Genomic DNA, 15,905 nt, shown 5'->3' on the forward strand with positions numbered 1-15,905 from the left:
GGCTGACTGACAGGTTCACTGGCCAGTCCTACTCAAGGTGGCGCCCGCATAGGTTCAATGGCATGATGTTTACCAATACTTTCTGTTGAAGTTGGACATCAGGGGACAAAGACTAGATGATGGGAGATGGGGAACAAATTGTGACTTATCCTCCTAGTCTATGACTGCTGGGAGCTATGTTTAAATTGTTTTGATCCAAAACTGTGCTGATCCAAAATAAGAAAAGCTTGATTTGGCACAAATTAAAAACTTTCAAGTTTTTCTTGGCATTACCAATATCCCTCATTTAATTCCCAACATGGTCACACAGGCCTTGTGGTTTCTTCTCCCCTCCACTAACCCCTTACCCCTTACCCCTTCACTTACCCCTTACCCCTTCCCTTACCTCATGCAATCTGGTCATGTATACTATGCAGCAGAAACTACATACAAGGTCTTTCTATACGGATCCTATTCAATCCCTTATTTTTCATTATTGTGACTGTATTTCCTGATACAAGGGGTCTGTCTATCACATTTATGATACCTATGTATTAATTGATTCTTTTGCTTTGTCATTCCTGTTGTTTTATATCTTTTTATGGTAAAAAAATAATTAATTAAAAATTTAAGAAAAAAGCCTCCATTACTGAAGTATAATAGGGCTTATAGTCAATTAAGATAAAGACACACTTTTTGGTTTTAAAATAAAACTTTCATTTAATAGACAAGCTTTTTTTTTTTTAAAATACAAAATTGCAAAAAAGAAACAGAGTTGTAAAACAAAATTGTTTGCAAAACGAAACATTATGTAAAACATAACAGAGTCTCTGATATTCCTAATTTCTTGGACAAGAAAATGAATACCATGATCACGCAATTTATATATAATGGATGAATTTAGGTCTCCCACTGAGTAAAACAAAGATGACCTGAATATTGTGAAGAAGGTCCATTGCAGACCAAAACATAATGGGTGTAGTACTATATTTTGTTCATTTGACAAACATATCATTATAGAGTCCTGTACATACTAACGTCCTTAGCATTGCTGTGAAATCAGATGAAGAACGTGATTCTTTTTTCCAGAAGCACTTGCATCATATGGGCTGTAAAAGTTAACCATACAATTTATTCAATCCATTTACATTCCAGTCTTTTGACAGATGATTTCATAATTCCCAAAGTTCCAAGTGAAATGCTGATTCAGTTCATGCCACAAATGTGTGTTGCAATGCAAACATTCCTTTGCTTCCAAGGTAGACTACTTATCCTAATTGTAACAGAGGGAAATGTTTCCACCAGTCCAGAAATTGTATATTTGAGCCCATAATTCTTCTACTGAAATCTTGGTACACTCACTGTATAATTGCAATGATGCTTTAGTGAGATTTTCCATAACCTCAGATGCATTAAACATAATCCGTGGTAAAAAAAAAAACCTAAAACATATTTTCTGATGACTGGAAATTTGTCATAAACTATTGTGCAAAACGTCATGACATACCAAGAAATAATTATAATCAGTAAAAAAAAAAAAAAAAATACCCAACAACAACAACCAGAAAACAGCTTGTGGGATGTTGTCTCTCTGATGGTTAATAGTAGTTTGGGGATTTAGAATGTAAAGTCGTAAAGCACATTTATTGTTCCACTATTAAATAAGATACATCCTGTACTTAATCTCCCTTTATAGTGTTTCTATAAATAAGGCAATCTATAGTACTTTTGTGTACCTGGATAACTGAGCACTAATTTTACTGTACTTTTTCTTTACCCCTTTGCGCTAAAGCATATTTATTAACAAAGTGCATTAAACTGCCCTTTCAAAAAGCCTGCTCTCATTTTATATTTAAAAGAAAAACAAAACAACAACAAAATATGTTAAACTAACAAATAAAAAAATCCCTTTCCCTATTGGATTATTTTTCCAATAGAATTCTAAAAGAACTGTTTTTATTTTTTATTTAATTTTTCCAAAACCCCCATAATTTATACAAACTCATATGCATAAAATATATTTTAGTAAACATATTGGACTTTGCCTAAGATGTAAAACTTCACAGGTATCTTAGTAATGATGCACACATCATATAAAGTACTCTGAAAGAAGATTAAATGTCTTTTGTGCATGAGGTGTTTTCAGTATAGTATTTGCAAATAACTATTTTACAGATGGTTGCAATGTGAATTGAATGACACACAACTGTAACACAATTAAAGGAATATTAATGGTAATATTTCCATCTAAACAAATTTTAATAGGCTTAACTATAATTATCACTAGATATCTGATCTAGAAGTTTGTCACCGAAGTAGTGGCCATCTTAGAAATGCATTCCACAAAGTCTCAATGGCACATAAATAGTATTAGGCTGCAAAGAACATAATATGCAAACAACCAATCAGAATCTTTGATTTGCTGAGTGGCAGCCATTTTGTCACTGTTCTAATGCCAGTTTAAAGTCCTACGTCGTAACATGTCCACACACAGATATTTTGTGTATATGTATAGAGTATGTAAATTAATAACAACAGATTAAATATACACACGTTTCTTCAAATTATATAAATGCCAGCCCAAAACTTTTTGGAAACAATTACGTTTAAATAGTGACTCTCCACTTTATATAGAAATATAGCTAAAGAAAACATATTACAGAGTGGCTGTTACTCCGTGCTAAGTAAGATGAAGTAAGCTCGTGTTCAGTTCTTGATAGAGCTTTACTGCTTTTTAACATATACAGGGCAATTCACATTCAGATATTGTTTTAAAACAAATTGATGCCAAAATAGCTGAATTGAAAATAGAACTGACTTTTTAACGTTTTAATTTATTTGCCTATTTTGACCTATATTTTAAAATTCACTTTAAATTCATGGCAATTCCCTATTTTACTAATCACCCTGTGACTATTTGGAAGTGTGAGTTACTCAGTGGCTGAACAATCGTGTAAATAATGCATAAATCTGTTCTCAAAAATTATATTAGACTATTTCATTGAAAAAGAGGAAAAAAAATTGCAGTTAAATGAGAAATTGCCAAGAAATAGGATTTTTTTTGGCCACTCTTAAAAGAAGCTATGGCGTAAAGGAGTAAAACTTATAATTTTTTACGCATCATAAAGATAATGCATTTAAAGAATTATTATTGTGTTATTATTATGTTACTATTTATATAGCGCCAACAAATTCCGTAGCACTTTACAGTGGAATGCAAATTAAATAAAAAATAGAACAAAAAAAGATACCACCAAAGTAAAAAAAAAACACTGCTTTACACTCTAGGTAAACCCCTCCTACAGGAAAAGAAACTCTCATAACATAAATTTCTCCACAGAAAAGGCTAATGGTAGATGTAGTTTATCCTCAAGAGAGAGAGTAGTCCCACTTATTTCAAAGGATCAGTTCACAAACAGCCGGCTTACAGTTGTGCAATGCTATATTAAGCTCTTAGAATGCCAAACACTGCGCATGCACAGTCCTCGATGTGGCTCTTCTGGGAGAGAGCGCTCATACTAAGCTGTTATTGCAGAGTACTGACACTACATTCCAACCTGGATACAATTGCCATAGCTGGCCTGGACCCTTTTGTTCCAGGTTGGCTGATTGACAAGAGGTGGACTTACACTCAGGCTAAAAGTTAAAGGACCACTATAGGCACCCAGACCACTTCGGCTTAATGAACTAGTCTGGCTGCCAGGTCCATCTAGGATTAACCCTGCCTGCTGTAAACATAGCAGTTTCAGAGAAACTGCTATGTTTACCTATGGGTTAATCCAGCCTCTAGTGGCGGTCTCACTGACAGCCGCTAGAGGCGCTTCCACACTTCTCACTGTGATTTTCACAGTGAGAAGACGCCAGCATCCATAGGAAAGCATTGAGAATGCTTTTCTATGAGACTGGCTGAATGCGCGCCCGGTTTTGCCGCGCATGCGCATTCAGTCGATGACAGGGGAAAGGAGGAGGAGAGTCCGGCGCTGGAGAAAGGTAAGTGTTTAACACCCTTTCTCTCCATCCAGCCCGGCGGGAGGGGGACCCTGAGGGTGGGGGCACCCTCAGGGCACTATAGTGCCAGGAAAACGAGTATGTTTTCCTGACACTATAGTGGTCCTTTAATATTAGATGTGGCAGAAATTGAGGACAAGATGCTGCACAGACAGAGTCCTTGTATAGTCAGCAAGATGAAGTGGTTATAGTGCTGGCAGTAACCTTTTAACAGTGAGAAACTAGGTGACAGAGTTTAATGCTAATCATTTTCAGCAGTACATATCTGATAACAAGGAGTACATTGGTCTTTCTTTCACCCATCTCTCTCAAACTATTTCTTAGTGTCTTGCTGTTGGCTGAATATTTAAAGTGCATCAAGACAATGTACGAAGTTCTACATTCCAAACCGTAATAATTTGTTCCTTACAATGGGTATATATTTTGTAATTTACTTTTTTTCTTTTTGTTAATATTTACTAAACATCTGTCTTGTTATTAAGTATCCAAGATGTATCGCCAATGCTGAAGGCATAGACAGTGTGGGTACTTCCAAAATGTATGTACAACTGCACACACATTAGGGTTTGCTCACTAAATGCCCAAGTGTGATGAACTGAAAACTGAATTGAAATATTTAGACTAAAATAGTGGTTTTGAAAAAATTATCCAAATATGTTGTAGGCACAGTGGTTATTTTAGTCTAAATTTTGCATTTTAGATTACAATTCGCTACAATTTGTAATCTAGTGAATAAACCCCATCATTAATAATTAATATTTGCTCATTTGACCCTATTTTCCTAAACTCCAAGTCAACCAGTTGATGCGAACTGCCCACAATGGTGACCAAATCATTTGTTTTCTAATGTCTTTTTTACCCTATTTAGTTAGGCCCAAGCTCCATAACCACTACAGTGCACTGTGGTTAAGATACCAGGAGTCTCTGGAGCCCCGCCAGGACACCAGTGAACACCAGAATGAGAGTCAGAAGCTCTGGAGTGCATCAAGCTAAGCTGGCAGTGTAGGGCACAGCTCATTGGCTAAGTGCGGCCAGCTGGTACTATGAACTGGCTTAACTCAGGAGACCTAATGGAAGTATCATGGAGGAGCTTCCGGCTGTCAATGCAGGAATTGACTGGAACTCTTATCTACGAGTTCTGATTTTCTTTGTATGGGGTGTCCCAAAGAATTGCAAGGGAGACACTACATCTTATGTACAGATTTTTTAATGTATTTATTTTTGTAATAACATCACATGAAGTGGAGTCTTGTACTCTTGTTAAAAATGTCTCATGTGTCAAATGATTATATAATATAATACAAATACAATTAATTTATTTATTCAGGTGGAAGGGTTAATTGGTGATAACTATTTTTCATACCATATGATATAAAAAGATCACAGTTTTACTGGATATTGTGTTGACTTTCTACATTGTACCCGGTACGTATTTTAATTTACCGAAATTGGTCAGATGGATTTTCAAAGGAAAATTATGTTTTCTTAACCAAAATGATGATTACCGACCAAACAGTTGGATTTTCTATATCTTTAAACCTCTACCCAAGCCATACATACTGATACCACTAAAATTTTTATTTCAGCAAAAATGACCCACAAGACCCAATCTGTAGTAAAAATAACAGTCATTCAGACAATGACCAGTGATAACTATACACAACATACGGAGAAGCATTAAGATCTCACATGGCCTTAAGCAGGCTACCAGTTTGGGTACCCCCTTAACTCTTATTGGGATGATGTATCCAGCATTGCATGGCCAAGTATATTATGCAAAGAACCGTGCCTATCTGCTAAACACCAGCTTCATGGTTAATTTGGCTACACCTACACAGCAATACAACTTACATCCTCCTGTATTTATCCTATAAGCAACAGAACATTTGTTCACTATCTAAAACCGCAGAGATACCACTCTTGAGGTTGTCATGATAAATTTGTATCAACGTAACATCACTGACCCTTTCATTGAATGTGTTGCTGAAACACCACTACATTGCTTGCATTATTAATGAGCGTTCTGTTGAATACACTTGTTATGTGTGCATTATCGAATGTAATCACGCTATTGCACTCAAGATTCATTGTTCCTGTACTGGAAAGGTTGACTGATACCTACTGCATTTTCATAAAACATCAGAGCAGGTCAACGTTTGACAATGCTTCTCTGAATCAATGCAAGGAACTTCGTAACGCAGTTACGCCATTGTTCGTGTTCGCTTTGCTACCCACCCTGCTTATTTTTCTAATATATGAAAACATTTCAAGCTTATGAAAAATAGATTGGTACCACGGTACATTACCAAAGAATTTACTGTTAGAGTACAGAAAATATGTTCTCAATATGTGCACTCTCACTAGATAATGGGCTAATATTTTCACAGATTTAAGAAATTAAAAGAGGAAAAAAACGGTTAGTCTGAGGAGTTTTAACTATTTAACTTCCTGAATTCTATTCTGATGGATTATGTATGAATTGGGCCTGTTAAGTATTACGATCCAACACTAAGACTTGATATTTGTTATCTTTGGACCTGTAGCAATGTCTAAATTGGATTTATAATTAATGACATTAAAATGGGGCACGTGTTTACATTTTACAATTTTCTATTTTTCATACTGAGACGATAAGTCCAGATTCAGGATGGCAAACAATTATAGTTAAATAAAGTGATCTAACAAATGGTGCATTTCAGCACCTATTTTTATAGAAATTTCATGAAAATAACCAACCCCAAATAACAAGTCACTTTTTTATTTGGAAACATCTGGTGTACATCTGACATGAATCTTTTTTAAAACGTAAGCAGATACTAATGTGTTGTAAAAGCGCCACTTTTATCACTCCCCATATTTACATTTCCATATGACTTATAGCTAGGAGTAGTGTAAAGATAGCCGAACATCTATATTAAATTCCAAATTCCATAGCGCTCTGCCTTTAGGGTGAATACACTGCTGATTTATCCAGATGCATATCAAATACATACTTTGAGGTTGTAATCCGTGTGAATCCATACGACTTCTCGACAAGTGTCCCTGATAAAACTGCCAATATACTTTTCTGACAACAACGTAGTTTAGAATTATTGAATGACAGATTAAAAACAGCCAGTGTGATACCTTGCAATCAGAAACTAATAACACAAATGCTCTAAAAGCAACAAACAGGTACAAGTGAAGATGTTGACATAGATAAGCAAACATTATAAGGTATAAGTAGCATTAGGCAAGTCATGGGTAGGACTAATATTTTGGCATTCCAATACTTGGGGCCTCTCAGTATTTCTCGACTTGTCACGTATTTTGTATTTTTATTTAAAATGTGGAATCTCGGCATTCTATAGTGTTTACAATAGCTTCAATAACTCTGCTCCCTAATCAGTCTGTTGCACTCCTACACAGCATGTCCTCCGATTATGAAACTGATTAAAAAATCCATTAACCATTATATGACTATGACATATATATACTGGCAAACATAGTTTTTTATTCCTAATTAGGAAACACGTGTAGAAGAAACTCCACACAAGCTGTCTCCATGAAAAACAAAACTGCATTCACAGAACATTTCAATGTTTGCTAACCTTGTTAAGTGAGACTCCACATTTAATGAGCCCAACAGCCCAGAGCATGAAAGAGCCGTGGAGAACGATTATGACTGACTATTTTCTACCCTGGCAGATCGTGCGACATGACATTTAATCCCTTTTAATAAAGTAAAAATCACACTGAGACATTTATAGCTATAGCAATGATCAATCAATGTGCAAAACCAAACAAATTGTAATTAAAAGCAATCCATAAATAATGCATAAACCGTCCTGTAAAGTATTTCATTGATCTGGAAATAAATGTCAGACAACATAAACTTTTGTTGACTTTTTTTTCCTGCAAGTTAAAAAATCCTTTTTTTTTTTTTTAAAGAAAAAAAAATATATAACAATAATGAGTTCTCTGACTTGCTTTGATTATTTTATTTTTTTTTGTTGGGAAGGGATCCAACGTGGTGGTGTTTATGCCATCTGCTCTATGCAGTCCAAGTGATCGGGAATAGGAAGCCCCGTTAAAATCGTTAAACATTTATTCCACACTGTGAGAGTGGGGCACACGGGTTGTGCAAACGCAATGTCAAAAGTGTAAAGGTGAATGGAGTTCAACGCATCATAGAAGGATAGCGACCCATTATCGTAGTCTAGCAAAATCCCAATTCGGCGAAGGTGCGGAGAGGGCTCTATTGGAATTTCTTTGCTGTTGTGCCTCACCGCCCAATTGTTGTTACAGCGGCAAAACACCCACGACGCAGAATTTTTTCCTATCCATTCATGCTTAGGAGCAGATTTGTAAGCAATACCAACAGCATACCTAAGAGGAAAAAGTAAAAACAAAACAATTACTAAATACTCAATTACAATACAGTGGCACACAAAGGTAGGAAGGATTTAAACCTGGTTTATTTAACTGTCTAGGTGCTTAACAACTCATAATTTACATAAAACACCTTACTTACATGAACATTTTACAAACCATATTGTGCTAAGTCCATCATTTGTTTGGTTGTTTTGGTTTTAATTTGCTTCACAAGTTGTGTAGCAGCTAAACTCAAAGTGGCACTGTCGATATAAACATTGTTTCTCTGAAACTGCTATGTTTTACATTGCAGGACTAAGGGTACAGAAGCACTGCACCCAGACCATATCAATGAGATGCAGTGCTCTGGATACCTATATTGTCTCTATAATGCAACGCCACTTAGAATGGCTACCAAGAAAAGATTCCTTCTCTCGAGATCCAATAGCAATTCCTGACACATCTGCAAAAAGACCAAGGACAAGGAAAAGGACAAGCATGTCCTGACAACTTCATCATCCAAGAGTTAAAGAAAGGCATGGCAGTGCTAAGGGGAAACACTTTGACATCATTATATCTCCATATTTTTCTTTTTCCAGATTTCATCATGCAGTTGACATGTAGGTGAGGAAGGCAGGGAGTCTTTGAAAAACAATTAATTGCCCCATATGTCAGGACTTTAAATTGCTAATATTCCAATAAACACAATATTAACCTTCCGGGCCATTTAATTACAAGACGGCTACCCAACCATGTTCTAAGCTGATTATTCAGCTTAGTGGAATCTATTTCAATAAAAACATCAAAATTCTTAAGGACAATTTCTAAAATGAATTTAGGGGAAAAAGTAAGAATACAAAAGTATTTTCAGGGTTGTGCTTTGGAGGAAGCTCTGGTTTATTTTACATATAAAAAAAAAGAAAAAAATGATTGAATAGATGAAGCTGTATTCACACAAGTTACTTTATAGTGATTTCTTAATATGTTTCTTAGTGTCACACTTTGATAAAGTAATAGACCAGGAATTCCTGATGTGCAGCCAATCTTAATGATAATTATGGATGTGTACCGGAGAAGAACATATACTGCATTTAGATTTGATGTAACTAATTGACTAAATGTGAAGGATGTCTTCGTTCACACTGTGTAGCTCTTGATTAAGCACAGATCTGAAATCGCTGTGTGATGTCAATTACTGGCTTAAGAGGGGTGACATATCAATGTGATAATGCAGGTTGATCAGACACTCACTAAACAAGCTGCACTTAAAGGAATGACTCACTAATTGTGTCATTTGGTGCCCATTTCTTAGAAAATCTGAATAGCACTGATTTTCAAGAACACATGAATAATATCAAAAGGAATCCATGGAAGATACATTAAGCTTTCACTAGTTTTTATTAGCTGTCTCTAATCCTCTTAGTCATACTAATTTTACTGACCTTGGGACGATGAAGGGTGCAGTTGACTCATCTAGAAATGAAACCTGTGACCCAGAGGTTTGAACAGGTACTAGAGCAATGAACATTGAGCTATCTCACTAGAAATCAATGAAAAATATGGTACGGTGCTAGTACATAGAGGAATGTTTAAAAATGATTTTTAAAAAAAGGTAATGTAAACAACACTTTTTTGAATGCATCGACAAAAGTTGTAGTTATGTAGGCTTTCAGTGCACTTTTTGTTTTTATATCAAAAGTGATATAAAAATGTATGCTAATCTATGGCTGTACAATGCTGATATTAGATTGTTCCATTAAGGATTCTGGTAATTAACAAATACCAGCAACTTACATATGTAGTTATTACCCTATGAGCGAATAGGGTTTCTTCCCTTCTCTTTTATGTTTCATTATTCACAAGGCTGGGAATCCTTGTATTAGTTACTGCAGCCCGCTATTACTTTGTATTAGTTTGTGGTGAGCGCCTATTATCTCTTCTTTTATTACCCTATGAGCGATTACTGCCATGTATGGAAACATGACAATGGTTAGTGTTATTGTTATCCATACATTTCTGTATACACTACAACAAACATAATACTAAACAGGTATTTAAACTTACCAGGTGCTTCCACTTATAACCACTTCCCAATAATGGCGGCCGCTGTCCAAGAAGACGTTGCCAGCGACACCATAACTCCCTTGACTTGTAAACCGTTCTGGTGTATGGCTCTTTTTGGAAGAGGTTTCGTCCCTTTCTACTGTTAGATTGTCATGTGACACCTTCAATTTCCTGTGTGCGGATTTGGGATCCAGTTTAAAAGGCTGACCTGGAAAAATGAACAAAATTAGAAACATTTTATTTAAATATAGCTTTAAAAAAAAAAAATTATAATCTGTTGGTAAGCGTAACATTTTGATGTGCGCAACAGTACATTTTTTTTTATTAATCTGCTTTTGCAATTCAAAAACCATGGATACATTTAATCGCTCAATTAAAGCTGAACTTGTGGCAAATTATAACACAGCCTCTATTAATATAAATAAGAGATTGAGAATCACTGATGTAAACTCAATAATTATATTGCAGGACTAAGACTGCCTCTAGACAGTCAGTAGAGGCACTTCCTGGCCTTTTACTGAGTTTATCTCTGTGAAACGACTCTGGATGTCTTAACACACTGCATGAGAATGCCCAGTGTCTTTAAAATCCCAATAGGAAAGCATTAATTCCTATTTCCCAAATACATGGACTCCAGTTATTTGATCAACATTTTAGATTCCCCTCATCATTGGCATCGGAGGAGGCGGAAAGCAATCCAGCACAAGGTACCTCGACAATGAAATCAGGTATTTTTAAAAAATGGTTTTTGAACCCTTTATCTGCTGGGGAGGTGGGGAGAGGTGCGGAGGGCAGAGGATCACTATAATGTTAGGAATACAGTTTTATATTCCTAACACTATAGAGTTCCTTTAAATACACTTAGTTAGATGTGTATTATAGCAAAATAAAATCTGAGGGATTCTAGAATAAGGAACAATGAATCACTTTACTGTTATGCCAGTACAGGAGCTGGAGACAATATTTTTTTTTCTCTCTTCGTAGCTCGTCTTAATTGAGACAAAGAACGGCTGCTGCCTAAGAGTGCAAGAGTAACTCACCACAGATCCCTGTTTAGTAGGTTTCCTAAGTCACTTTTACAATGACCTTGATAAGTCATTTATCATGAAGTGACTGAAACCTCAAGCTACAACAGGGAAGAAACATCTATGTAAGAAACTACCAGGATGAATAATTATGACGGAAATGGATTAAAGCTATGTAAACGTATGATGGTGTAGAAGGCAGCAGAGTAGAAGTTTGTGTTGGCAAGCAGCGCTTTTGAATAGCATTGGGTACAATAACAGGAAATTGCTCGGGAAGTAGAGCCTCTTGGTTAGCTGATCTATTTAATACCAAACCGTGTGCAGACTCTCTGCGATTCTGATGGTGACTAGTTAAAATTACTTTACAGGTCTCACAGGCTTCCTCAACTAAGGTAGAGAAAGAAACAAACGAGGAAAACACCTCTGTTTAGAATTGTATCCAATCAGTTTGTTCCGTGATGCAGAATACCATACATCATAGAAAGGTGCATTCACCATGGCAAGTCCTGAATGTGTCCCCCTGTCTTGCAATCCCAGGTTGGATCTCTGGGGTTTTTAGCTCTAGGGGACCAAAGACTAACTACCATTGAGAAGAAAGCTAAACTGTTTGATTGAGGTAAAAAAACATGTGAAGGTTCTGGTTAAAACTGACTTTTTCCAAAACTCAGATGCTATTGACTAGCTCTGTACGTAATGACTTTTAGAGACAAACAAACAGGAATTTAATAGACAGATCCCAAAATCTAAAACTCTAAGTGCTTAGATTTTGAGGTATTTTTAATTAAGCTAAAACGACAGATAAAACTCGAGGGATTTTGCTACTTATGATACTGCCATGGGCCCTATAACTGTACACATATAGTCCAATATGACAGAAATATTTACTAGATATGACAGGAAAGCAATTAATTGGAATCTCTATGGGTGATTCTTGAAAAAAAAAACAGCAAATATACATAATAAAATAAAACAAGCACTATTGGCGTCTAAGTGCTTTTGCATCATGTAGTTGAGTGTCTGGCTGCCTAGCAAAACTGCAGATTGGCACAGCACACAAGGACTTCAGTACCAATAGACATGCAATAGATACACATCAATGGCTCACACTTTCAGCAACCACAACCCCTCACAACCCTGTTTCATATTTCCACATTTTTGAATGGTACAGGTTCAGTATAAAAAGATTCTACATTTCTCAACAAAAATCCATAGAAGAGCTAGTCTGAAATCCACAAACCTACATTTAAAGAAAAGAGGGTAAAAGATGAAACAAAAGAATTGAGAGAGGAGCTAATTAAACAGAGACAGAAGGACTGAAATGACTTTCTAGGGATGCGGGTGAACTGACAAAATAATATTCTAACTGGCTCCAACTGTAAATATTGCAAACTTAATAAGGATATATTGTGTGTAGCCACACGGTTTATTACTAAACCAAATCCGTAAAATATCCAACAGTACCCTACAATTGCATCACAGATGTGAATAACGCACAGCTAGCTTCAAATAAAAGGCAGAAATATAGGTCTAGACATTCTATATCTCTAACTGTTATAGGAAATTAAAGGGTCTTTAAGGAGACACTTCCATAAGCTTGTGCAGATCAAAAGAAATCTCTGAGGGCTTGCTAATAGTAAAATAACATTCCTTTTTTATTTTTTTATTTAATACTTTAAAGTTCAATCCAGGATTAGACTTGGACATCACCATGGGATAGTAAAGGAGCATGTTAAGTGAAAGCAAATTGAGTGCTTTTAGGATACATTTGTAGAGATGTTCTGGATAGAATTGCAAGTGATTGTGCTATATGACAACAGTTTAATCAAAGGTAACATTCTGCCCGTTAGACCGTGAGAGCTGCAGAATGTGCCCTGGGGTAAAATCAGACAAGAAGGTGGTTTTCCAATTCAGTGAAATATTGTGAGTTTAAAAGCTGCACATTAGGCTTATTAAAACACTTAATAACCAATTTAAATGCCACAGGTTACATATCAACAGAAAGCATCTGCGGTTTTTTATATGGAAAAAAGATTTTACATTTACTTGCACACAGCATCCCTGCTTTAGTAGACTTTATTGATCTGTCGAGGTTGCTACAAGTAGCACCAATATCCCACCACCACCACCTTTAAGCTATATTTCCAATCTCTCCAGTTACATTTTCAGCCCCTCCGATACCCATGTTAGCAGCCTTCTTGCCCCTGCTTATTATTTTTCTATCTATTCCAATCCTGATTTGCAGCCATTTATTAGGTTATTTTAAATCCCGGTTATTATATAAATATTTCTTAGCAGCATTCAATATTTTCTGATATTTTTTTTATTTTTTTTAACATGAGCCTAATGTTCCTGGACAAAAATCAGTATCAACAATACATGGCGCAAGGGAGTAATTGGCATGCAACATGCCATCACGTAAACAATGGAAAGAATAATTGTAACCTTGCCCAGAGATATTGGAAACACTTCAATATATTCACACAGATAAACACATCCTTAATAGTGAATGCTATGAAAATATCTTTTTTTATGGAGAGAGATAGTGTAAAACCAGCCTTATGTGTATATATCATTATTTTAATGCATAGTAAAAGTAAGTGAGGGAAACAATATAATTTATAGATAAATACTCAAACAGACAGAAACTGGTCTAAATTTTGCAATTACCGGTAGATTTTCAACTCCGTACAATTAGTTGTTCAGTGACTAAACATTTTCATAAATACATAAAGCAATATATTTAATGTTATTTATATCATTAATGCAGTGGTTGTAGTGCCTGGATTCCCCTGGTGCCATCCCTCCATTCAGCACTTCAAATTGTTTAACACTGAATGAGGGTCCTTGGGAGATCTACACTCCGCCTTAACCATTCCAATTCACACTAGAATTTGGTTTCTCATATATTCCATCCTAATACTATAGTGTTGGAGTACACTGGCCCCCTCAGAGTGGAGTTAAAAGGTTTTTAAACTTACCTTTTCTCCATTTCTGCACTGGTCTTGACGTGGCTGACCCCGCCCCCATTGCTGAGATAATCAATCTTGATGATCTCAGCTAATACAATGCTTTCCCATAGGAAAGCATCGCATGGGTATTACGCATGGGGGGCAAAATGCTGTTCTGCGCCAATCAGCATCTCCTAATAAAGATGCACTGAATAAATGCATCTCTATGGGGGAGTGTTCAGCATCTCCATTCAGAGATGGTGGAGACGCTGTACCTAGGTGCTGTACACTGTGCTGCACTATACTAAGAAGCACCTCTAGTGGCTGTCTGAGTGACTGCCACTACAGGTGTTACAAGACAGCAATGTAAACACTGCATTTTCACTGAAAAGGTAGCGTTTGCATTGAAAAGCTTGCAGGGACAGGCTATAGACACCAGAACTACAAGGACAAGCTATAGACACCAGAACTATTAAAGGGACACTATAGTCACATTAGGCTTTAGTGCTTCTGGTGACTATAGTGTCCCTTTAATAATAGTACCAAACAATTGGAGGGAATCCAAAAATAAATTAGATGATTATTTCTCCGTGAATGCACCATTATAAACACTTACAAAAACCATTAAATACCTTGAGAAAGCGAATTTTGAGAATATTGTTTTTCCCTTAAATTTTTTGCAACCATGTAGAAAAATGATATTGTATGATGGGCAGGTTTTATTCCAGTGCACAGCTGTTGTGGACTTAGAAATGGTTTTAATCTTAATGGAATGTTACTTGTGGGAGTATTTTTTTATGAGTGCTGTACTTGTTAAACCAAGCTTAGAACAGTTTTCTGCTTGGAATATATTACAACAGTCCACTTACCCCTGATCGTAGCAAAAACCACGGGTCAGGTCACAGCAGATATTATCTGGTTTCCCACTCGGCTACCCTCACGTTAGTGTTTCTGCATGGAAATGAAACCCGGATTTTGAAGAGTATTTGCAAGTGAAGCTAATAATGCTGACTTCCTACGAGAGTTTAGTTACAACTTTATTATAGTTTCTTTAGACTTTCACAGCTGCATAAACTTATAAAAACAATGTAAGTCATTATTACCTGGGGATATGCTTACAGACATGAAGAAAGTTCAGGTTAATAGACAAACCAAATGAAATATATACTAGATAAAACTATAAGGTTACACCATTGGCAGTATAAAAAAAAGCATGGCACATGGAGACTGTTGAGGTGCGTTTAAAGGAATATTTATTCTAACCCAGCATTTGTAAACTCGTTATGAATATTCACTTATCTGTATGATACGCTGTGCCGTACCCAAACTGGATTTTATATTTTGTACTTTTAAATCTTCCAAATAGAACCTTTGACACATCAGAAAAAAATAAAAACGTGATATTTCTATTTGATGCTTTCATACTTATTTTTTGTTATCCCCCGTACATGGCTTGCATATTAAAATCGAAGCACAAAGACATTGGTTACGCCCACAGCCTGACCCAAAAATCCATCCATAGATTGTA

The 15,905-nt window shown here is 36.0% G+C and overlaps 1 protein-coding gene across 3 annotated transcripts in view; it reads right to left on the bottom strand.

The window, feature by feature from the left end:
• Positions 1–4,085: 4,085 nt before the first annotated feature.
• MID1 (midline 1) overlaps positions 4,086–15,905 on the bottom strand; it is a 410,087-nt gene continuing 398,267 nt past the window's right edge. For all 3 annotated transcript variants that reach the window (XM_063450101.1, XM_063450099.1, XM_063450100.1), the window contains exons 9-10: positions 10,405–10,612; positions 4,086–8,355 (exon numbers count right to left, since the gene is read on the bottom strand). In XM_063450101.1, coding sequence (XP_063306171.1) covers positions 8,007–8,355; positions 10,405–10,612 — 557 coding nt within the window. In that variant the 3' untranslated portion in view covers positions 4,086–8,006. The remainder of the gene's footprint in view (positions 8,356–10,404; positions 10,613–15,905) is intronic.

The sequence above is a fragment of the Pelobates fuscus genome, chromosome 1 (assembly GCF_036172605.1).
Source record: "Pelobates fuscus isolate aPelFus1 chromosome 1, aPelFus1.pri, whole genome shotgun sequence".
In the NCBI taxonomy this organism is placed as follows: domain Eukaryota; kingdom Metazoa; phylum Chordata; class Amphibia; order Anura; family Pelobatidae; genus Pelobates; species Pelobates fuscus.